The sequence below is a fragment of the Sphaerodactylus townsendi genome, linkage group LG09, assembly GCF_021028975.2.
Source record: "Sphaerodactylus townsendi isolate TG3544 linkage group LG09, MPM_Stown_v2.3, whole genome shotgun sequence".
Taxonomy (NCBI): Eukaryota; Metazoa; Chordata; class Lepidosauria; order Squamata; family Sphaerodactylidae; genus Sphaerodactylus; species Sphaerodactylus townsendi.
In genome coordinates this window covers 86,131,256-86,156,539 of record NC_059433.1, presented here as the reverse complement: position 1 = coordinate 86,156,539, position 25,284 = coordinate 86,131,256, and the positions used below count along the sequence as shown (strand labels likewise).

The 25,284-nt window shown below is 43.0% G+C and overlaps 1 protein-coding gene across 5 annotated transcripts; it reads right to left on the bottom strand.

Moving 5' to 3' along the window:
- Positions 1–43: 43 nt before the first annotated feature.
- Positions 44–23,495, bottom strand: SNX31 (sorting nexin 31). 5 transcript variants are annotated; one of them, XM_048508326.1, is made up of 14 exons: positions 23,288–23,495; positions 21,429–21,503; positions 19,531–19,645; positions 18,840–18,904; positions 15,964–16,074; positions 13,693–13,783; positions 10,850–10,937; positions 10,444–10,513; positions 9,405–9,497; positions 5,890–6,093; positions 5,202–5,300; positions 3,530–3,607; positions 1,692–1,748; positions 44–645 (listed from the first exon to the last, which is right to left on the bottom strand). In XM_048508326.1, the coding sequence occupies exons 3-14, from the start codon at positions 19,586–19,588 to the stop codon at positions 550–552; spliced, it is 1,110 nt and encodes a 369-aa protein (XP_048364283.1). In that variant the 5' UTR covers positions 19,589–19,645; positions 21,429–21,503; positions 23,288–23,495; the 3' UTR covers positions 44–549. The 5 variants fall into 5 exon arrangements, with proteins under 5 accessions (XP_048364283.1, XP_048364281.1, XP_048364280.1 ...); XM_048508324.1 differs by having other exon boundaries at positions 5,917–6,093; positions 23,293–23,486; XM_048508323.1 differs by having other exon boundaries at positions 23,293–23,484.
- Between the last annotated feature and the right edge of the window lie 1,789 nt (positions 23,496–25,284).

Genomic DNA, 25,284 nt, shown 5'->3' with positions numbered 1-25,284 from the left:
AGACCATATTGTACTGCAATAATAAAAACTAGGAAAACATTTCCAGTATTCCAGTAAATAATTTATTGCAATTAGCACCAAGATTGGGGGAAGGGGAACAGAGCTCAAAGGCATATCAGATGAAAATCTGCATGTAACAGGTTCTAGAAAGAAATGTGGAAATCTTTAGTTCAGTAGTTTTCATAGTTTGGAATGGAACTGCAGAGAATGCTGCTGTAGCTGCACTCCTGATATTTTTGGAAAACATTTTTTTAAAAATGTTACTTTGATTCATGACAAATGATGTGTCCATTTGTAAAGCCCAGGGTACTTTTAAAATAAAACTACGTGTATGTACAAAATATTAACATTTCTCTTTCAAGTTGTAGCAACTTATGGTTCCCAGGAGGGTCTAAATGATGTTTTGAATTACCAAAACTAAAAATGTTCTCTCTCTCTCTCTCTCTGGAAACAAAGAGCACTGCTGACAACCAAAACGTGTGACACACATTTATGGGCTGCTCCTTATTTAACAAACGAAAAGAAGAGACGCCAGTTTCACAGTGCTGATCACAAGTCTTCTTCTCTTATCTCCTCAAACACACAGTCTTCCTCACTTGATCTGTCAGACAGCCTTTTTCTTGGCATAAAACCAGAATGAAATAGCTGTGTGGAACCAAAACATATTGGGATGATAAGTAAACCAAAAGAGCGAAAATGCAAAAGAAGAATAACTAAAATCATCACTGATATCGTAGAAAACATACGAATCAACTTTTTGCAGCCCAATCATAAGGATTAATGCAGAAGCACATAATAACTTACGTATGCTGCAGCGTACCACCAGCTATGGTGACATTCTGTAGCAGGAAGTGTGAAAGGGCAGGTTCTACAGATCCAGCAAGGATGCTAATTTTCAGGGGGTCCAACTCTTCAGATATCACAGCCACAAAGTTCCAGGAACTGGATTGTGACCTCACAAGCAGCAGAATCTTACCCAAGGTAGCTATCAAACCTTACCTAATATTTTTGAATGCTCTACAGTGGTTCAACTAAGCAGAGAATCACCGTTCCAAGTCTACTGAAGTCAATGGGCTTAGAAGGATATAAATCTATTTAAGACTGCACTGTGTAATACAGGTCTGAGTTGCTATTCCCATACTGCAAATTAAGTAGAGAGAGTATGAATGGCTTACCCACGGCCCTACCAAGAGGCAAGACTTGAATCCCAGGCTTACTGGTTAGCTGAGCAGCTATATTCGCTCTTGCCCTAAGTCCACCCTGTTCTGATGCTTGTCAGTAGCATTCCCATAAAACTTCATTTGAACAATCCTATTCTAGGGCAGCCCCATCCAAATGGGAGGTGGCAGGCCATGGTGCTGATATGGCAGCAGTGGTGCTGGGATGCTGGTGTCACATCCAGAGCCACACTCCAGCACTAGGGAGGACCGTGGTGGCCACACAATGGAGGAATCGCCCCTCCGCCAGGGTAAGTGTCTTGGGGAGGGCAAATCTGTTGGAGCAACTCTGCGCTTCCCACAGGCAGATTTGGCTCCACCCTCTGGATGGGGCTCACAGTCAGGTGAGATTACACCAGTGGCTCAAAGCTGCCCAGAAGGCCTTTAGAATCGCTTACCAGGAACCATCTCCTTTCCTACCCTCATCCAAACTCCCCTTTTCTCTACCCCATCCACACAACTTTACTCACAAACCTGGGTTGGATGACTGCTTTGCTTCTTAGCTTGACCTGGTTCCAGCAACTCCATGTGCTAGAGGAGATTGTTAGAAATAAAAATCACTTCTATACAAACGAAGTCAAATGGAAATATATGGGCAACCATCAGGCAACTCAATCTTTTCCTCCGTAAAGGTTGTATGTAGAATTAGATACATTTCAAAATTTACACCCTGCTTTTCTCCCTATTGTGGCCCCCAAAACAACTTACCACATTGTTCTTTACTTCTTCCACCTCGTCCTCAACACCAACTCGGTGTGATTCAAACCTGGTTCAAAAGCAGGGGTCTGAATCTTGTTCTCTCAGGTCCAAGACAGACATCCTAACCCCTATGCTTCACCTATACAGCGGAACCTCGGTTTTCATTGTCGTCGGTTTTCGTCGGTTTCAGTTTTCAACAGTTCTCTCCGCGAAAAATTTGACTCAGTTTTCATCGGTTTCTTCGGTTCTTGTCAGCGCATGCTTTTTTCGCAACAAAAACCGGCGACCCATGCATTTGCATAGCTTGCTAGTGGAAGCCTCGGTTTTCGTCGGTTTCGGTTTTTGCTGCGGTTTCCCGGACGGATTACCAATGAAAACTGAAGTTCCACTGTACTACAGCATGACCAGTCTGATTCTGCCTTCTTTGCTTCTTCTGATGCTAAGGATTGTTGACACGGGTTTATTTATTTACTTACATCTATCTTCTTCCTAAATGAGAACCCAAGGAGGCTTATATCGTTCTCTCACCCACTACATCCCCACAACAACCCTGGAAGTTAGATCGGTCTGAGAATGTGCAACTGCCCCATGGTCACCAAGCAAGCTTCAATGACAGAGTGGGTATTCAAACCTGGGTCTCTCACATCCCCACTACACCACACAGTTGAATTTGTCCAAATGTTAAGGAATCCTTTATTTTCTGCCCTGTAAATAGCAGATGTGCAGCCAAACCCAGAGGAAGGGGGTAGATGAGCAGTGGCCAGGTAGGGCGAAGCCCCTCCACCTCCAAAGATGTTTGCAGCGCCATGCTCAGCTAGAAAACAGGGAACATCTTCCAAGGGTGGGCTGCGCCACCCATTTTGCTGGTGTAAGGGGCTGCAAGGGCTCAGGAAGATGACTAAGGCCGTCTCGGCCCCTAGAGGAGTGCTGGTGACATAGCAGCACTGGCACCTGGTTTTTGTGCAGCCATGCGGCTCCCAGATGCCAATGGAAGTGCCACGGCACTGGCATAGATGCTTACACTTCGTTAAGTAGTATTTACACAGGGATCACACCACACCTAGAACCATTTCACCCACACACCCCAGGATTGCACTGTTTGTTATATTATCAATCTAGAACCTGTAGGTAGCAGAGAAGTGGCAGATGAAATTACTTTTGGGCACATGATGGTTAAAGCTATCTGAATCAGAGTTATTCCTTTTACCACCAAAATGTGGCATTTTCAAAAGAGAGGGTGAATCTAGGGCAGTTTGTAAGACAGGTTTTGGTTTGGGCAGAAGAGAACATGGTGGGTGACTTTGAGAAAATAGCTGTTTTCTCTGCCCCCTGTTCCTCAGCTTCCATCTTAACACATATTTACTCACTGAGGCAAATGAGACTTACACCTAAGTGAGTGTGCATAGGATTGAAGCCAAAACATTGCTAAGCAAGCCGCCTTCTCCTCTCTGACCCCTAAAGATGCAGTAGCTGTCTGCCCACACAAAATAATGGGATTCAATGGCACAAACAAGATGCATAATCATCTCCTGAGGGCTGTGGGGGAAGGGTCACACCACTAACCAAAAGTGAATGGGTAAACAAGCAGGATCATCAAGTTGAGCTTCACTTACCTTATCTTGATCGCTTTTGGCTGTCATTGTCAGCTGCTCCGATATGATCTTTTTAAAACAACTGCTGAGGAGAAATGCCTAAAAAAGAGATAAAAGTCGTATTTTTACTTTGGCTGTTCTACATAGGTCTGGCTTAGATATCCAAGTGCAGTTATTTTATTTAGCAAATCCAGGAGGCATTGTGGTGCATAATACACCTTCCAGCTTCATTATACACTTTCCAGCTTTCATTTTCCCCTGCTCTGACATGAGTTTTTCTTTCTAACCAATCACCATCAGTGTAGGTTGGATGTTGTGTAGACAGCAAAGTACACAATTTTCCTGCCCCCCCCCCCCCGCATCAACATCTTTTTTGCTTCCTCTGTCCCTTGCATGTTGAAATTTCCTCTTTGCTTATTTTCTTAGCCAGTAATATTGCCATAGCCAATTAAGAAACACCCCCAAAGTCCTCCAGTGGTGGTGGTGGGGGGATGGTGGTCATGGGGGTCTGGTATATGAAATGTGCCTGCTCTAGGGATGCTTTGAAGCTGTGTCTATATTCACAGCCGCAAAAGCCTGACAGAGGAGAGCTGCTATGCAGAAATTCTCCTATTGTATCTGAAGCCGTGAGCTGCCTCACAAAAATTCATACAGGAACACACATTGCCAGAGAGAGAGAGAGACAGACAGACAGACAGACAGAGACTGCTTTTACTGAATTGCTATGTTAGACTTGCTACATTTTTTTAAAAAAACCCGTCCCTGGTGATATTAATCAGCTCTTGTAAGCAGCCACAGGGCACTTCTTCTGTTCTTAAACATACTTTCACAAATAAAACTGGTATTACTTCTTTTAAAAAAAAACATAAAAAGAAGGGAAACCTTTCTTTAAGGAACTGCAACAGTATTTGGGGAAATGGATCTGTTTTAGTTAAGGAAACCACGTCAGGGTGGATCAAACAATTCTCTCTCTTCCCTGTGCAGCTATAATTCAGTTTCAAAAGCTGATAGGGAGATTCATTACAGATCCAGCTTTTTTGCATGTTTTGACACCCACCACCCATAGATGACTAGCAGGGGCGTAGGGGGAGAAAATGGTGCCCAGGCGCCGCCCCTCCGCAGCCCCCCTGCTCCCCCACTTGCCTTTTTCTGAGGGCTGAAAATGAGCCACGCTGGTGGGGCAGGGGCAGGCCGGGTGAGGCAAGGGGTCGGGGGCAATTTTCCGCCCCCACTGGCACGCCCCCAGTACACGGTGCAATCCCCCTGGCCCCTTATAGCTACGCCTCTGATGACTAGCAGCTATCTCTTCAGCTGAACCAGATAAGGAACATTACTTGTAAGCATATGTATTAGAACCCAGTGCTGTGTAACTGTAGGAGAAGCAGCTCCAGGAGGATAAGAGCCTGGCACAGAGACCTTGCAGAGGGTATTCAGCGTTGCCTGCAGCTTTTCTGCTCTTTTCTCATGCCCACATGAAAAATGGGGGTACACACTAATTTGAACTCTGTAGTGGGGGAGACTGAAAGAAGTGTGGAAATGGTTATGAATGGCCACAATGGCTGCTTCTCTGCTCCAAATCCCCCCCCCCACACACATTACTTTTTAAAAAGCTTCAGGCACCAAGATGCACATTTGCACTCAAACAGCATAGACAGCCTTCCTGACTCCTTTGTTTAAATGCACCAAGACAAACCTGTTTTGTGTTAAAGACAATCCATCTCCACCTGTCAGAATCATTGTATTCGAACCTGAACTCCAAGACCTGGTCAAGCCCTTGGCCTGAAAGAGATCCCTGAGCAGTTAAAAGAAAACAAGGTAAGACAGTCTTGCTGGAGGACTAATTCAAAGACTCTTTGAGTTTACTTAGAACTGTTTTAAGATGAAGAGGCCAAGAAACCTTCACAATATGTAACTGTATTTTGTTGTGTGAAATCCATTGGTCTAGCAAATAATCTGGTTGCACCAAACAGCCAAGTACCAAGGCTTATAAAATGGAAAGTGACATTCAAAGAAACAGCCTTCTTACTGTGGTCTCGAAGATATGAAAACCCAGCACGTTCAAGGCCATAATGATTAACACCAAAACCTGGAACATGATCGGGAATTCAACTGCTAGCCAGTATAATTGGCAACCCATTCAATCTTTAAACAATGTTTGATTTTATATTCCAGAAATCCTATATAAAAGCCATTTCCTATTGTATAAATTGTGTATGCTAGGCCACCATATGGCACAATCATGAAGGAAACTTCCTCCATGAAAAGAACTTGCATGTAGAGATTCTCCAATACACAATATATTGCTGGGGGGAGGGGTCAGAACAATGAAACAATGCTAATTAAAATTGTTAAAGATGCAAATTCTTTCCTACGGTACTTACTAGGAAAGTGACTTGCCAGCACCTCACCCTGTTGATCTTGAAGTTGACCTCTTTGATCTGGTCGCTAGGCAACTTTATTTGGCAGCTAAGCTCATTATTTCCTATGTGAATAGCAGCAGTGCAGCCTACTTCTGGATAGTCACAGGAGCAAGGGTCCAGTTGCATGTATCCATAGTGCTGGACCTCCCGAATCAGCTCTAAAAACTGGCAGAGATTAGGATGTTATGCAAGATATCATGGGAAGGTTTTGGCCTCTATGCCTTGTTTTTTTGGCCCTCCAGAAAAACTGGTTGGTAGGATTGCCAGCCTCCAGGTGGGACCTGGGGAACCCTGGGAAATACAGCTAATCTAGTGAGAGAAAATGGATCCTTCAGAGAGTGAACTCTATGGCATTGTGACCCAGTTCTCACAGACTCCAACCCCATATCTCCAGGAGATTCCCAACCTAGACAGTGATGTAGGTATAGATTTTTAATGGGGGGGTTCAGGGGGTGGGGCCATGCCCCACCCACTCCTGGGGGCATGGCCATGCCTCCTCAAGCTCCACTTCCGGGCTCAGTGCTTATAAAAGCAGCTCTCCAAGGCCAGGGATGGCAGACTCCCCTGCCCTGCTCTCCCCCACCGGCTGAACTCCCAGCCAGCAGCCCCTTCTGCCCTCCCTTCCGGGCAGAGGTGTAGCTAGGGAAAATGGAGCCTGGTGCAAAATCTGAGTTTTGCCTCCCCGCATGGGCAGTGCTGTGATGCTGGAATCCACCCCCAAACAGCACCACTTTCATTTAAACTAGAGCGCCCAGATTCTCCTATTAAATCCACCTTAAATAGAGAATCTGGGGTCCCCAGTTGAAACAACATTGAAAGTGATGCTGGTTTGGGGTTGATTAACCCCCACCCTGAAACAGAATCACTTTCAGTGTTTAAACTAAGGACCTCAGATTCTCCCTTTAAATCCATGCCAAAGGGGGGGGGGATTTAAAAGGAAAATCTGGGGAAATTTGGAGGGTGCCTGCTGTCAGGGGTGCAATTGTTAAGCTAGCAGCACCAAACTTTCAGGGCATGTTCAGGAGACTCTCCTGATGATACCACCCAGTTTTGGTGAAGTTTGGTTCAGGGAGTCCAATGTTATGGACCCTCAAAGGTGTAGCCCCCATCTTCTATTAGCTCCCATTGGAAACAATAGGGGATGGGGCATCCCTTATGGGAGTCCATAACTTTGGACCCCCTGAACCAAACCTCACCAAACCTGGGTGGTATCATCAGGACAGTCTCCCAACAAATCCCTGAATTTTTGGTGCTGCTAACCTAAAAACTGTGGCCCCTGCAGGCCAAAAACCAAAAAACACTAACAAATTTTTAAAAACCATAAACGGGGGTGGGGGGGTGGAGCTTCGGACATGTAATGGGGGGTTGAACCCAAGAACCATCCCCTTGCCTACATCCTTGAACCTAGATCAGGCAATCCTACCCCCATCCCCCACAGTGGCTGGGTGGTGGGTGGGATCCGGCATCCCTACTACTGGCCAGTGTGTGAGACCACTGGTCTGATCCAGCAGGGCTCTTGTGTTCTTACAACACAGTACAGAGAAAGAGCTACCAAAAAAGCAAGAGACTACAAGCTAAGGATTCTACTGTTATCAACACAATCTGAGCCAATCTATGTGGCTGCTGGTAACTGGGGGGGGGGGGGGGCACATCCCACACTGACATTCGAACAATGCAGACATTCTCCTGCTAGTCCCTTCTAAATGTCAGTGTAAAATGTGAATGATTAACGTGTTGAGAAATGAATGACTTGCATTATACCTTTATTACAAGGAGGTAGGATACTTTTTCTCCAGACCTAAGCATTAGGTTTTACATTACATCCTCACCAGGATAGGTTGCCAGCATGAGGCTGGCAAAAAGTAGGAGACTCGCCAGTGAGCGGTTTAACAATAGAATTTTGGCTGAATGTTACAGCATCTTCAGGATATGATGTCATCACTTCTGATCCTATTGGAAGTGACCTAATCACATTACTAGAGTCAGCAATTGCCCCTGTCCCCACATTTTTCTCCCACTGCCACAGTGGAAGACCTGGCATCCCTGGGCCTGGAAGTCTCTCAGAATCACAAATGGTCTCCAGGCAACAGGGATCAGTTCACCTGGAGAAACAGCTGTTTCATTATCACCTCTTTGAGGTCCTTCCTGTCCCCAAACACTGCCTTCCCCAGACTTTACCCCAAAATCGCCAGAAATTTCCCAATTTGGAGTTAGCAACCCAGTTCCTGAAGCACCTTCACAATTACTGCACGAGGAAGATCAAAAGGGCATCGTGTTAATAAAAGGCTTCTCAATAGACTTCAGTGGGTCCAAAGGCACTACTATGCAAATTAAGTACTTTCTTTGGTAGGGACAGTTTCCCAGATGATCTCTGCCCTGCTGCTGCTGTTTTTTTCTTGTTGCCTGTGAAAAACTTCTGAGTCTGTCTACCACAAGAACAAGGAAGGGGAGATTTGGACCCAGTGTTTTGGACTTTTGCTTGTCCTCTGGATCAGCTCCACACCTGCCTTTTTGCCATGCCTTCCTACTCTAGTAGCAAGAGCATAAAGGCAAGGAGTATACTGAGGTTACATAAAAGCAGATCTACCTTGCCAACAAAATCCTCATTGCAACATACAATGCAGGAAGCGACAGGGAGAAAGGATCCTCCCAACTCCTGCCCCATACATGTGAGAAAGGAAGAGAGAAGAAGTATTCATTCAAACACAAGGTGAGTCCCAGCTAGGTCTTTCATGAAAAGCATTAAGATAGTTATAGAGGCAATTGCAGGTGGGGCTACTCTTTACATAATTGTGGACAGTTTGGGCACCGGGCTGGATTTCTCTCCTTAATCATGACTAACAATCCCACAGACAAAATCCACTTCAAAAAACAGAACAAGCCACTCCCACAACTGTGTACTTTATTACTCACAATACACATTAATTAAGTGTGGGCTGTAGAGGATAAGATTTTTCAAAAGAATGCCTTTTTAACATTTGTAAATTTTATCCTATATGTTATGTTTTAAAATTTAAATTGTGTCAAAGTACAAAATCTGTAGAGTATATTTTTATCCTTTCACTCTGCTCTCCCCAAAACCTTGCACGATTTTCAATAATTGTGTAATTGAAATAGAGGTCGCTTTAGTAAACAGCACTATATAGATGATGCAGTTTACTATATCGATCATTGCCTGTACCTTAGTGCCTTCAATACTTTCTGTTTCTACTGCCAAAACCTTTCTAACCTTGCTATTAAACCAATGTTAAATAGCAGCATTAATCACTTTAGTTCACATTTCAGGCATAACAGTTTTAACTGTTGGGCATTGTTTATTATTGAGTCAGTTTCAGCTATAAAGTATTTGGAAGAGCATAATATGAAGGTGTTTCGTAATAAAACTTGTAGAAGATATGCAACCTTCATTAGTAGTAGTACTTTCACAATATGTTTATTGTATTGATCATGGTTGCTACTTGAAAAAATTAGCTTACCTTAATTTTGTTTAGGGCTTTTTGGAGCACCTGAAGTTTCTGCATCTGTCCAGCAGTGGGCACGATCCACTTTCTCTCGGTTTCTTGCAGTGCCTTTAAATGATTTTTTAATTAAAAGAAAGCTATATTGCCACTGCCTATCATGGTCCACATTATATTCTTCTCATTTAATGGAACCAAGCAACCAAACTCCATGATATTGTAGGCCTTGGCCAGCAGGTGCCTCAGTCTGGTTGCTGTGTAAGGGGATCAGACTCTTCCCAAAGTAGTGTAGCAGCAAGGGAACAGAAATGATAATGCTACGACAGAGAAGCCAGTCACTGCAATCAAAGTAAAGGGTTCAAGTACTTGCCCAATGGTAAACAGTTATGGCAGTAGATTATCCTATTCCCTGAAGTCACAACACGGCCCCACAATAGAGCTAGATTTCAGCAAGATATCCAGATGTTTGTGGAAATGTCTGAATTACTGCAACTAAGATGGCTTCCACAATCAATTTATTGGCTACTGGCTTCCAATGACAGCTGCAGGAGTCACCATGTATATGAGTCCATTGTTGAATAGAGATGAGAACAACAATACAGTCTGTTTCTGTTTACAGCTTTAAAGAAGAATGTTAGCATTACAGGCCACTGCAGATGCTGTCAGTCCTAAACCTTTACCTATCTACTTCACTTATATTCCATCTCCTCTCCTCAGTGCTTCAGGGGGCTGCTCTCTTTAGTTCCAGTTGAGGCTACAGAGAGTGACCTCCTCAAGGACACATAACAGGAGGTCTACTGGTATTTTGGGGACCCAGACTTACATCAGACACACCCTCGCCTACTGGACTCTGTTGACCATCTGTCTGGGTCTTTCCATTTTAGAGCGAGCCCTCATATTTTAATATTTATACCTTTCTTTATTCATATAGTTCAAGAGGAAGATGGCTGCCTGAGAGAGTACACCTTTGCAAAGGCTTCAAACTCTGATAAGTGGAACAATAAGATACAGTACAATTATTTCTTAGAAACAAAAAGTGTTACCTTTTTGATCTTACCTGTATATAAAGTAAGTTCACAGAAGTTCTACAGTCCATAAGTATTTTATCAAGGGAAGGGTCCATATACCTGCCAACATTTGAAAATTTACACAAAGCTGTTGATCCAGTAACACGTACAAAGATAATACAAATTATGTGTTGATTCAGAAACCTCTCTCCTGCTAAATGAGAGCCTTCCTCTCTTACTTAGAGGTAAAGAGTCTTCAAATTTGACCCATTAGTTTCACAATAGCACAAACATCTCAAAAAGATAGGTAGAAAAGAATCACCAGAACCCATAAGTAAAAAAAGAGCTGAATTTGTCAGAACTCAAGCCATATCTGATTCCAAAAATCTGTAAAGATTTCCACTCTATTTGTCACATTTATTTATTTTGCTAATCTTGCTTTAGTTTCCTGCTCACCACTTTCTGATCGCAATCTTACAAGGAGACTCTTTCACACTCTGAAGACTCACATAGGGAAGTTCAAATTCGGCCAGCTTTTTCAACACTATGGAGAGGCGGGGGAAAAGACACAAAATTTGTGAAATGCTGCTTGAGGAGATCCTTTTGAATATATTAAAATGAACATTTACCCATTGCTAAAAATTCTGCACCCAAACAATCCAAGCACTGCATCAAGCAAAGCTGAACTCCATGCAAACTTGCTGGGGGTCTTTTATTTTGTATATTTTATTTTGCAAATATTTAGTATTCTGCACAATCTATTCTTTTTTTGTTAGTCGTGTAGGGTAAGGGCCTGAAGCCTCATTTCCAATCTCCACAAATTGTATTTACCTACCCTTGTGGTTTCAGAGATATCACCCCAGACTTCCAAACATCCACACCTAGGCATTTTTAATGAAAGTTGCCATTCTTCAGAAAATTATATCCTGCACTTTCTTTGTTCTTCTGTGAAGCTGCTGCACACAGTCACTCTAGCTATACAACAGTACTGAGGTCTTAAGCAGCACCAAAAGTCAGACACACTCAACTCAGTGGGACTTACAGTCAGATCCTAAACCTGTTTACTTGGAAGCAGGACTACTGAAATTATGCCATATCTAAATACTCAAAACATAGCAGAGTGAAGGGAACAGGCAAGAAGAGAAGCAAGGGGTGTTCATGCCAGTCATGGTTCAAGTTCAGATCTTGTGAAGTTACAATATAGCCACTGACATTCAAGAAAGGTAGTTCTTATACAAAGTTGACCGTGTGTCTGAATATCAAGTGTTAGATTAGCAAGAACATTTTAAGGAACTTCCAGAAGTCTAGTCTACATTGAGCAAAGGTTACAGTACTGAGACAACACAGTCTTGTGGAAGGCTCAAGGAGGAAGAAAGACCACAGAACTGTCTACCCAAAATCTCTCCTGGTTTAAATAGAGTCCTGATTATACATAAATCACTTCTCTAGGTTACAATCTGATGTGTGCATCATTTTGCAGCCTGCTCACAGTGAGGAATGCTGATCTTGGTAGATGGGCTAGGTCTCAGTCAACAGGGTAAAAATGGAGTCATTTTATGAAACAAAAATCCATCAACTTTTCAGCCAGATAGAACAGCACAGAAGAAGTTGCCGCTTAGTTTGTCTGACACTAGCAAGACAAAGAATAAGGCCTTCATGATATGAGGAAATGGCTGCAGTAAACCACAGAAAACATGAAGAGATGGCCTGCCAAAATATACACAGCATCCTACACAGAATCTCCCCAACTGAGGAACAGGTTCTGAAGCCTGTTTGTTAGCTAATGTCTCTGGGGGGAGGGTCAGGGGTTAGCAAACCACTTGCTACACTAGTACAAGTGTTAGGTACACAATCCTGTGTGTTCATCTTGTCTGTGGCTGCCCACATGGTGTACTAGGACATGGAAATACCTACAGGTTCCTTCCTCTCTCCTTCTGTGCAGAAGACCGTATCCTTGGAAGATTCCATTGGCTGCTTCATCTGCTGCTCGCTTTGTGAACTATTATGAATGAATCTGGCTCTTGAGTTAACTGCCTCTCTCTTCCTATCTTTATCTGGCAACAAGCTGTAACCAGCAGGATCATACTCAAGTTCTAAAAACTGCTTTTATGTGGAACCAAAATATTATACAATGTACTTCACGCTCATTCACACATTTTCTCTAGGTCTACTTTTATATTTTTATTTATGCATTTCTCTTCTCCACTCCACTTCAAGCAAATCCATGTCTTCTTGGTTACATGTCCTTAGCAAGGAATCATCCACCCATTTTTACAATGCAGCCCAGCAGAATGTATATTCTGATAGAACTCAAACCAGTGATTTCATACTCTGTTGTATTATTGCTTTCCTAAGAAGAAAATTGAGAAGGATGTAATTGGGAATGGATCAGAAGTTACATAAGAGATATAGTTGTAGTGGCTAACGATGTCGATCTACTGTAGAACAGCTAGATTTGAGGCCAGTAACACCTTAGAGATCAGCAACAAAATTTTGGAGATGATGAGCTTTCAAGATCACAGCTCCCTTTGAGATTTGACGATTGTAAGCAGGAGGCACAAATAACTCAGCTGGTTACTCCTCAAACTATTTAATGTGAATTAGATGTATTATTGAAAACTTCCCCTAATAAGGCTGATTACTAAGATCTTAGCGTTAGGAGGAGGGAAGTCAACTAAGAATTTGCGCCACAAGAAGTTAAAGGTCCTTACAGTAAACATCTCCAAGGGCTACACTGGTGGTAGAAAGTGCCATCAAGTTTCAGGCAACTTATGATGACCCCTAGGGTTTTAAAGGCAAGAAATGTTCAGAGGTGGTTTGTCATTGCCTGCCTCTGCATAGCAACCCTGGATTTCCTTGTTGGTTTCCCATCCAAATACTAACCAGAGACAATCCTACTTAGCTTCTGAGATCTGACAAGATCAGGCTAGCCTAGGCCATTCAGGTCAGGGGGAATTACTGAAGGCAAACACATTTAGATTATATCATGTAACCAAAGATTTCCCTTGTTGGTCTATTTCAGAGTTCACAGCAAGCAACAGTTAAATTAGACCACCAAAACCAAGCCAAAATGTTACTTTCATGAATTTTTTAATTGTTTTAATGATGTGTTGGTTTTGGGGGTTGGTTTTAGTGGTTTTAAGAAGTGATTTTATTATATTTTAAACTGTTAGCTGCCTTGGTGGCCCTTCTGAGGGCAGAAAGGCAGGATATATATATATGTGGTAAAAAGTTATCACTTTAGTTGAGGTTTAATAAATGGGAAGGGTATCTAGCATAGTGTACAATATACTTCTTACCAGAAAACTTTCCGTCATTTTGATCCTGAATAAGAAATAAGCTGAAATACCCTACTAGTTTTTTTGAGAGCTCAATCTTGTAGGACATGACCTGTGGAAGAAAAAAAGAGAGAGGAACTTCTCCCATAGACTGTGGAAAATAAAGCAGCTAGACAATTCATTACTACAAAATAGCTTATAGGCTAAACAGAAAAATTCAATAAATATTTGATGTTTCCTACAAACATTTCAAAAGATGAAACAGATTTTTTTTTTACCTAATGAACATGATGAAAACTTTCAAGTTTCACTGAATTCTTCGGCACTACATATAAGTGTTCAGAGTCACAGTCAACTCATTGATTTTATGGCCTTGACTGCACCAGTTCTTCTGAATTTGACAAAATAGGCCCTGGCTCATAAAAGCTCATGTCACAATAAAATGTTCAGGCTTTTAGGTTTCACAAGAGTCTTCCTTGATCTGGCTGCAGTTGATTAACACAGCTATCATAGCAATTAAGCTCCAGGTACTGCCACTGAGTGTTAAGAAGTATCTTATTAAGCTGGTACAATTGTTTCCCTGTCACCTTGCCCCCGCCCGCCCCAACAAATCCTTAAGATATTTGAAATAATATAACAAATACTGCCTCAAGCATGCTCTATTTTAGGATGATGACTGTGGAGAAATGTTCTCCCCTTTGGGTTACACCACACTTTTAGGAGTTTTGGATCTGCCAACTTCCGACATTCATTCCAAGAAGTTTCTCTGTTGGCACAAGGACAGGAAACACAGAGAGATTAATTGCTCTGAAGCATCCCCCATCCTGGCAAGGATCCTCAGAGACATTCAATACATGAAATTCGGTTATGCAAATTCATTTAGGTCACAGAGAACCCTCAAGGTGCCATTTCACACCCTAGCAGGAATCTGACAACTAAGAGAAGATAGAGATGTAAGGATGGTCCAAAGATTCAAGGTAATGGATAGAATGATGCAACTTTAAGAGTAAACAGATTACTAGAATAACAACAGTCAGGGTATGCTTAGAAGAGAATCAGAGAACTGTCTGTGTAAAGAAAGTGTGTTTTAATTTATTATATTATTGAGCTGACATAAGGGTAGCCATTTTGTATGCATTTTGAACCTTAAATGTCTTGTCTGTCTGTTTCATTTTTTTTTTAACCAAACATAGCTGTGAAAGAAACTGGCTTTCACCTATCAAGGTCACAAAAACGGTTAAACAAGTTAACTGGAATAGCATTCCTTTTGGTTTCTGTAACTGTTTCCACCTGGGAACCTTTGAGATAATAGCTTTTGCTATGGTTTAATTAGTGCAGTAACCCCACTGGTTCAGCAAGTACCACATGGGGTAGAGTCCTTTTCTACATAGTTTTAATATGGTGTATTAGAGGTATCCTTTTCCGGCTATCCTGTTATGCTGTTACATGAGTCCTTGCTTTGACTTTTGCCTTAGCACTTCTTGAACTTAGTTCCTGACTTAAAACCACTTGCTTCATGAAACCAAGGCTACGCAAGAATGGACTTTTCTAACTGGATTATACTGGGACTCTTTTTTGCTACGCTAGCAACAGTGGTTTTTCAGTTTCTATTTTATACTATCTGCACCTGCCAATATCAGTGCCTTTGAACTGTTCCTTACTTAAAAACATTTTTACTACATAATCTGTGTGAAGTGTCTGGTTCAGAAAGAGAGCCCACGCACCAGCAGGAACCTTGACAGTCGGTATTCACCTTTATGTTATATTCTTGCTCAATCCATTGCCGTGCAGATTATTGTGTGCACATTAAAAAAACACACATTTGTTATTACTCTGAATGCTGGGAATTTGTTCTTTGTAACTGTGATACTCCCCTCTCAAACATGTAACTAAAAGGGCACCAGGAAAGGGAAATGGTCAGTCAGTGGACTGCCAGAACCCCAGAGATATATTGTCCTTAAAGTACTTAACTGAAGTGCAGCAAGAGATGTGGGTGTGAGGTATAGCCTCTAAACAGCAACACAGACATTGATAGGAATGTCGGCCCTCTAGATACTCTAAATAACCAGGCTGGTGACAAAGCAGATACCCAGAGATAAGTGAAAAACCCCTTTTGAAGTCAGGAGGTCCACTTGGAAGTCCACTGGACAGATACCCAGGACAGCCACTGAATGCCCTGACCTCTCAGAGGACCCAAAGCAGAATAGCACTCACAGGTCAGTAGGGCCATTCAGCGAAAATGATAAACATTTCATAGGAAATACTCTTGTATCTATTTGAATAGCTACCTACCTCTAGCACTCTTTCAGCAGTATCTGATGTTTGAATATCCATTCTCAGATGTCTCCCATCAGCAAGGTAAACATCTAGAAAGGCTTGTTCAGGTTGGATTTTAAATGTATCCTGCAAGAAATGGGGAGGGGGGGGAAACCAAGACAGGAACACATATTTTTGTTGTCCTTACAGCTGAAAGTAAAAACCACTTCAGAGCTACGGTGGTGATAATAAACAAGTAAGATGGAACCAGAGACAGACTTATTCAGTGGGGAAACCTTCCTGAGAAATGCCATTTTCTGTGAGGCGCACCAAATGTCTGTATTTTATGCAACAGGCCAAAACATTTATTTTAACCCAGAATAACTAAGCAGTTTTGATTTTTTTCTGATTTATGGTTTACAGTTTTCTTTAGGGCCGTATCTGCACGGCCCGTTTACGACAGCCTGGGGGCGCCAAAAAAGGCGCCCCCAGGCCGCCGTTCGCACAGGCGCCCCCAGGCGCCCCCAGGCTGCCGTTCGCACAGACCTGACGCCTCTTCCCTCCCCCCAGGGCGGCGTCAAGCCGCCCTAAACAACAACCCTTTAAAGGGTTGTTGTTGGGGAGGGATTGTCTTCCCTGCGGCGCGGTGCGAACCGCGCCGCCGGGAAGACGCTTTCTCCCTCCCCCGCCCCACTTACTGTGTCTTCCTCGTCGCCTGCGGGGCGTCGCAGCCCCGCCCACACTGTCCTCCGACCTCCAGGGATCGGAGGGCAGCGTGAAGCGAGACTGCGGCTGCCCGGTGGGAGGCGAGAGTAAGCTGCTCCATGGAGCCTCCCCGTTGCCTGCTGCGTTGCGCTTGCATGCGATAGCGAGCCCCCACGCCGACGGAACTCCTGCCGGCGTGGGGGCGCGAGGGGGCCGTCAGAAACGGCCTAGGTTACTTAATGTTTGTTTTATATTGCTGTTACATCTCTGGCTTGTTTGTACTATTTATAATGTATACTGATAATGTAATACTGCTGGTTTTATGGTATATTGATAAAGATGTATTATTTTGCTTACAGTAAACCCAATATCAAGCTCTTATGCCTATGATATATCTCAGTCATAGAGGTCAGTAATATAAGCACTTCACATAACAATCCATAAACTCCTGATTCAGTAAGATAAGCAAAATATAAATATATTACACATGCCAGTTATAATCTTGGTATATTACAACTGACCAATTTCCTACATCTAATATAGAAGTTTAATTTTTAGTGTGTTTCCTAGCCTTCACAATAACTCAAAGAGAAAGCTTATCACAAATGAAATCAAGTGGGAACTTGATGTTTATATAGATCTTATAGTTTTTGCAGAAACCAACTTTTACTGAAAGAAAGATTTGCAGAGATTTATACTACCTTATTGGTACTGTGTTTCATGTTGGCACATCAGCTGGTCCTGAGACATGTGATGTAAGGCATGCTAATTGTGCACATAACAGAACTGGAGGTCAACTGAAATTTCAGAGCCAAAAATATGGGGAAAGACTTTGGGGAGACAGCTATTCAGCAGGCTAATTAACTGCTACACTGGTCACATGAGGAAATTAACATTGTAAAACTGAGTTAATTTCAATGTCCTTGGTATCCCTGTTTTGTTTGTATCATGATTTGTTTGCTGTAAAGTTTGTAATTTATAAGTCTTGTCTTGGGTGCCATTTTGACAAAAGGCTAGAGTTAAAAGTTCACAAGCAAACAAGGGTATCATTTTAATTCACTGCACTGAGTATCAAGACAGTAATCACATTTACACTTTGCAGTTGTGTTCCCAGCCGTGCATAGCTTTGACATGCCCACCCTCTTACCACTCCCAACTCACAAAGCTATCTGTGACAGAAGATAAAGAAATGGAGTTTGAACATTCAAGTTGCAACACTCTAGAGATACAACCCAGACTACAGCTGTCACCACCATTACAAGCAAAAGAGATGCTGACTTTTTCACGTCAACGCACTTTGCTGTTCCATGTCCTGACATAAGTCAAAGCTGTTTACTTCATGCCAGAGTCCAATAATCATACAATCTTTTAAGACAAGTTATTAGAATGTTCTCAGGGAATCACTTACGGATCACAGGAAACAAAAGGACCTTTTGTTATTGTGTAAGTAAATAATACACCTTATGCCAAGGTGGCTCAAAAACAGAAACGTTCAGGAAAGCTGATGCCTAGAATGAGGATAATTACTGGGCCCTCTCAGGGCAGATCCTCTCTGAGCTTTTCTGTTTTGTATAGCACCTGTATGGGAGGTGCTTTATATATTTATTAATGACGTGTGGCCCTCATTTGTGAATAACTAAATATGTGGATCAGGGCCACAGATGCTAAACAGACTTTTTGGCCAACTTGGGGGACTCCTAAGGTTTGCTGAAAAATCTGAAATGTTTAAATTTCCTCTCAAATAAAATTAAAAGTTAAAAAAATTAAAAAGTGTTCTCTGAGCAAGATGGCTGCAGTAGTGTACCAGAGCCTGGCCACTGTGGGTGGATAGATGTAGATGGACAGAGAATGAATGAACTGATCCAAGGCATCTTGCCTTGAAAACCATACAGGTTTGTCATAAGTTGGCTGGGATTTCATGGCACTTCCCATCACCATATGGGATCAAGAGTCAAATCAAAAACAAGTTTTTTCAGCACTGGACTTTGGCAACTTATGCAGTACAGTGGACAAATTAGTCCAGTGAATCCCTTGCTTTATAATAATAAGCTGATTCTGAATCTTGCAGGGAAAGAGCTAGCATTTCATATTCTGCTTAGAGGTGCAAAGCTACTACAGTACTATATAAATCAAGATGCAGAACACCTTCAAGAGCCAAAGACAACGGCTTTTACAAAGCAAGTTACCATAAAAACAATTACACTCACCAACTGTAATTTCCTAAAGAAACTAATGAAGACATCACTGTTCGTAACACTTGAATCACTAGACACTGAAAAGCAAAAATACAAAAGTCAAGTCTGACTATCAACAGAAAGGAATCTCTTTCTGTCTCTCTCTTTTTTAAAAGATAATCCACTATATCTCCATGAAAAGTGCAGAAGATAATATTAGTTCTTTTTTGAGGGAGTCTCCCAAAAAGACTAAGTAAAATTATGTTCTTATAAAATCTGTGATAAATACTCCTATGAAGAAACATGTAAGGCTTTCTATATAATAAAGGAAAACATGCTTCAAATAGCAACAGGTAATATTTGCGGAGCAGGGAAATTGATATTTCTGGATAATCCAGATATGGAATAAGTAAATTTGATTGTAATTTGTTACACTGATCTTTTGGAAAGCCACTTCGTTGGCATGGCCCCCATTGTCTGTAGAAATGTATTGTGGAATCCTCATTCAGTGAAGACATCTACTATATTAGGAACATAACTTCTATAAGTCAGCACTCTAGTGTAAGGAAGTATCAGTTTGGGGACTGACTTATTCTGCTCAAGGGAATGAAGGAGACATTTTTAGGCATTCCAAAGGTCCGAAACTTTGGAAGTTAACAGTTGCATTATGTGTCATTATAAGTTATTGTTTATTTCTTAGAAAAACAAAACAGATTTGCTGTACCATTCTGTAGATACTGTTCCAGCTGAGCTCTCCTTTCATCCGCCATTGATTGCGTCATTGCAAGGTAAAACTTTGGAGGAAATGAAGGAATACCTCTCCCAAAGACCTGTCTTAACTGAAAAGACAGTTTAATAAATCTAGACTGGTAACAATGTATTTTGGTGTTGGTGTAAGCATCACTAAGACACCAAATAATATAAACAGATAGGAAGACATTTATTCTTTGCAACCCTGAGGAAAATTACCTCCAAAGACATTAGCACTATCCAGAATGCACAAGAGCCTATGGATTTCATTTGGTCAAAAACATAGAAGTGGTGTGAACACAGAGTCAACAATGTAATCACTTCAGCTAACAGACATTAGATCAACAGGAGTTTGTGGAAATGGAAGCAGCATCAAGGATGAACAAACTGTTCCATTCATCTGCATTTCCACAGATTAAATGACAACACCTGTCATCATTGTATTATTATTGCCCTTCCCAGGGACAACTACTGCCCAACTGCTGGGACTCAAGAACTGATCTGATACAGGAGAACTATTCTGATGAATACAGTATGGGTTGGATCCAGACAGCTTTTCCTATCATTCTCCTTGCTACAGCACACTCCCATCCCACATGTCTTTTACCAACACACATTTCATAATTCTCAGTACTGTCCTTTTGGTGATTAAAGGGAATGACTTCCTCCACTTTTTCACCAGTGGGAAGGCAGCTGGCTCCAATCCCAAATTACTAAAATCACTTCTGAGTAGTTAGCGTTATTCCCCATGTATCATCATGAATCTTCTTCAACTATGAAATGTATTTCTTCCTCTTCCCCCCCCCTTGATTTATTGTCAAACTTTAGATCTTGAGGATCCTCAGATAGAAATTCTTTGCTCTCTCCCTGCCTATTCAAACTAGAGGGAATGACTGTTGAACAATTTAAGGATGCAACGTAAGTAGGCAATAATGCAGACTTATTTAGAATCATAGAATCACTAAGTTGGAAGAGACCCCAAGGATCATCAAGTCCAACCCCCTGCAATGCAGGAACACACAATCAAAGCACTCCCGAAATTTGCTCATCCAGCCTCTGTTTAAAAACCTCCAAAGAAGGTTTTTTTTCCAAAGAAGGTTATTTCATGTATACTCTGCCAAAGCAGTTTAGATTGTTCTCCTCTCCTCCGTTTTATTCTCACAACAATCCTGTGAAGTTGGTTAACCTGTAACCACATGACTCAGTCAGCTTCCCTAGCAGAGTAGCGATTTGAACCTAGGAAACTAATGGCAAACCTAATCATAAGTTGGCTATGACGTGACAGCACAACTTATCTTTACTTCCCAGATTCCATTCACTACATCACACCAGCTCAAACAGACATGGCTACAGGGACGTCAATAGATGTTCCTCGTCAGACAGAATCTCCACTGATGTTAGATATAGTGCCCGTTTTGTTCTTAAGTTTCCATGTGCCCAGCCTGACACAAACTGTTCTTGACCTTCACAAACAGAAAGAACACACAGAGAACTCTCCAATTCAGAAAAAATGTTCTCAAGGAAACCTTCCATAAAGATACAAAGTGTGAACATAATTTTTATCAGTTTCTTCTTACATGCAGAAAGTTTACACAATAGTAAATGTAGCCAATTCATTACTCATATGCAAAACTTGGAAGAAAGTCAACTGCTCCAAAATACACAGTCAGCCTTTTAACTTAAACTGGGAAGAGGCATCCGTATTTGTCTTCAAAATATTTAAGGGGACTCCATATGTAACCAATGAGTATTACAGAATATGCTCTTTCCACATAAAATACATATCCCCCAAAAGGGTCTGTGGCAGAAACTGACAAGGGGGAGGAATAATAAGCAAAAGGGAAAACACAGTAATGAACTGGAACATCTTACCTGCTCATTCCAGTGGTGTAACTGACTGTAACGTACTTTGCAGAAAAGAAATCCTTCCAAATACACAGAGTACAGCTGAAAATACATAAGTCTCTGAGTTAATTCCTCTCATGAGACTTGTAGAAACTTGTGACTTTCTTCCACTTATATTCAGCCCTTCCCTACTATAGATTCTTTAACTGTTTTCTACAGGTCAGGCAAATCCTAATACCGGGGGACCCTACTCCTTGACAAAAACTCCTAACACAACACACACACACGCGTTGTAGAATCTCCCACTCTCTTTGTCCAAGCCTGAGTCCCCATCAAACATTTCCTGTATTTCCCAGTATGTATTTCCCAGTATGCTCATCCCTTCTGTGTCACCCCAAAACAGCAAATAACTCTTATTGTAAATGATACCTATTACTTCTTTTTTGTAAAACAAATGGATGACGTAGCCTAGTTGGATCTCCTCAAGTATCAGGTCAGTACGCAGGGTCAGCCCCGGTCTGTATTTGGATGGGAGACCACCGAAAAATTTCAGGATCACTCCACAGATGCAACCAACGGCAGATCGCCTCTGAATGTCTGTTGCCTTGAAAACCTTCTGGGATTGCCATAAATTGGTGGGGATTTGACAGTACTTTCCACCCCCTATTCTATTATTTCAAATTCACGCACCTCCAGAACACATGCCAATTATTTCCACCATTGTAACGGGCCACTTAATATATATATATAAAATCACTCTTTCTTCTACGAAAAGAGCCTTGAGTTTTCCCAGCTACATGAAAATACTCCTAAAAGTGCAGCTCAATAGCATCTAATTCCCACATCTGCTTTTTGACAGACACATACATTTTCTGTGTATTGTTGAAGGCTTTCACAGCCGGAATCACGGGGTGGGGTTGTGTGGTTTCTGGGCTGTATGGCCGTGTTCTAGCAGCATTCTCTCCATACATACATTTTCTTCTCTCCAGCCAGACAACAGCCCCAGGTTCCTTTCTCCCATATCCCGCCTTAAGTTTCAGCCCTTTCTCCATACTTAAACACAACTCATTTTCTCCCCCCCTCACAGAAAATAACCCCCAGTCCACCAGTACACAGTTCCACTGACACTCAGCCTTTCCTCGCCTTCCTCAGCTTTCTCTCCCACAAGTCACAAGAAGAGTCCAGCTGGATCAGACCAGTGGTCCAGCTAGTCCAGCACCCCGTCCCACACCCCAGTTATTCTGGAGAGCCAACAACTGCATAGAGCAGGAGTCTGCAACCTGTGGCTCTCCAGATGTTCATGGACTGCAAATCCCATCAGCCCCTGCCACCAGTCCATGAACATCTGGAGAGCCGAAGGTTGCAGACCCGTGGCATAGAGGCTGCAGCCATACAGAGGTCACCCTTGAGCCTCTCCATGTCTGTCAAAAAGCTCAGAGCTCTCCGGTCACACTGATTCCCCCCCCCCCCCCCGTATGAACACATCCAAACTCTTGACCCTGCCTGTGGCGACTCTGGGGCGACATCAGATGCCCACCTCACCATTCTTCCCTCACAAACCCACTTTGGACCCTCGCTCCGCCACACAAACAACCCCTCAAGGAGGATGCCATCCAGTTCTTAATGCGCATTAAGGGCATAATTAAATTACCCCGTCACATTTTTAGCACTCTCTCAACCAAACGGGGTAATGCCAAACTTGCTGCATTAAAGTCTTCGCTCCTCAACCCGGTCAGTCTCTTGTTGAAGATAAGCACAGCGCCCCCCCCCCCCCCACGGAGTTCCCCCCACCCAGCCGGACATTTCTCGCTCTGTGAGTTATCCCCGCCAGCCCCACAGCCACGGCCGGGAAGCGCCTCCAGCACCGCTATGTAAGAGGAAGCTACTTCACCACGTAGCGGCCCCCAAACTTCTCCAGCAGGTCTTCTGAAAGGGGGATGCTGAAATGCATCTTCATGGTGCCTGGAGTGGGGAGAAGCAGCCCCAGCCCCGCCGCTCGGCTCGTGCAAATGGAGCGCGGCTGCCGCGGGAGGATTTGCTTTCCGCACGTGATGGAAAGGGCGAGACGCGGCTGTCTCCGCCCTTTTGCTTGGAAGTGCCTTCGCCGGAAAGGAGCAGACCTTGGATCTTGAGGTGGCCGAATAAGTCCTCGCTACAGCCGACATAAAGCCACAACCCTATGCATGCGGCTTGCCAGGGAAGTAAACTTAGCGGGATTTACTTCTGAGTAGACCTGATTGCTGGCTATCACAAGCCATCCCATCAGCATGGGGAGGGGAAGGCTACGGCTCTAGCCGGTCAAGAGCCCCTTCCGCACATGCAGAATAATGCACTTCCAATCCACTTCCAATGCACTTGGCGGCTGGATTTTACAGTGCGGAATAGTAAAATCCATTTGCAAACAATTGTGAAAGTGGATTGAAAGTGCATTATTCTGCATGTGCGGAAGGGTCTTTTTCCAGCATTCTTCAAGCAAGCGGCCACATGCTTTGGATAAAAGGTCAGGCAGGAGCTGCTCCTAGGTCCCTTCTGCACATGCAGAATAATGCACGTTCACCCCACTTTCACCATTGTTGGCAAGTGGATTTTACTCTTCCGCACAGTTAAATCCAGCTGCAAAGTGGATTGAAAGTGCGTTATTCTGTGTGTGCGGGAGGGGCCCTAGTAGGGGAAATCCCCAGGTCTTTGTGGTTCCTCACTGGCACACCCCATTTAAGAACGTTGAAAAATAAGTCCTGGGCTGGCACTTCCTCCTACTCCCCTAAACCTAAGTGGTTTCGTTGCGAAGGGTGTATCAGCCGTTTGTTATTGTTTTTCTAATACACATATATTTAATAATACACTTAGCAATGTCTTGTAGGGATAAAATATGGTGTTTCTTACTTAGCAACCTCACTATCCAGACATGCCAACCCTATAAATTAATGACCTCCAAAATGACCTATCCTTTTTACAGACTGTTGAATGCTGACGAAATGTTTTGTATTTCCCTCGGGTAGCTGTTACAGGCATAGCAGCCTAGCAAACAAGGGGGGAAAGATGCCACCTTTCCCCCCTTGTTTGCAAGGGATGCTGTAACAGCTATCCGAGGGAAATACAAAACATTTCTTCAGCATTCAAACAGTCAGTAAAAATCCCTGCTTTATCCCCACCCCCTTTGGTGCTTTATTTTTTTAGGGTGTCCACTGTACATGGACTGTTAAGGACAGGACATTTTGGAGGTCATTAATTTATAGGGTTGCTGTAAGTCAGAAGCGACTAGCTAGCACATAATAATACAAAGCGGACATAAGACATTTCAGCTGCTATTGCCTGAAAACTCCTGGGATCTAGTGTTTCAGGGAGACCTGAATTCCAATCATCATTATTATACTATGGCAGTGATGGCGAACCTTTTCGAGACCGAGTGCCCAAATTGCAACCCAAAACCCACTTATTTATTGCAAAGTGCCAACACGGCAATTTAACCTGAATAACCCCCTCGAGCGGGGCCAGCCTGCTGTAGCCTCCAGCAAGTCCCACATCTGCCACTCTGTGCCTCTCTAGCATCTCTGCTGCCTTGCACCCCCCACCCCCCGGGTAGCAGCCACCTGGAGCACAGGCACAGGCCCACCAGCCGAGTCCACTCTGCTCGCTGAGGTGCAAGCACATCAAGTCCAGCGGCCCAGGCCAGCCTAGATGTGTGTGTGTGTGTGTGGGGGGGGGGTGATTTCAAGACAAACTCTGTGTGTGCGTGCCCCTCCAGGAGAGAGGAGCTCTTGAAGTGCCACTACTCGGGCACCAGCGTACCATGAGTTCGCCATCACCTGTACTCCATGGTAAGGGGTCTCACATGGATCAGGGGCCTCACTCTCAACTTAATCCGCTGTTGTGTTTTTTAAAT

Bases quoted from the DNA above. Each gene is read 5' to 3' on its own strand.
- SNX31 (XM_048508323.1), bottom strand. From the start codon at position 23,358: ATGAAGATGCATTTCAGCATCCCCCTTTCAGAAGACCTGCTGGAGAAG. The intron at 10,938-13,692 runs GTAAGAAGTATA...GCCTCTCCATAG, and splicing joins AAATGACGGAAAGTTTTCTG to TGTTGAAAAAGCTGGCCGAA. The intron at 6,094-9,404 runs GTAAGCTAATTT...AATCTCTGCCAG, and splicing joins AAGCCCTAAACAAAATTAAG to TTTTTAGAGCTGATTCGGGA.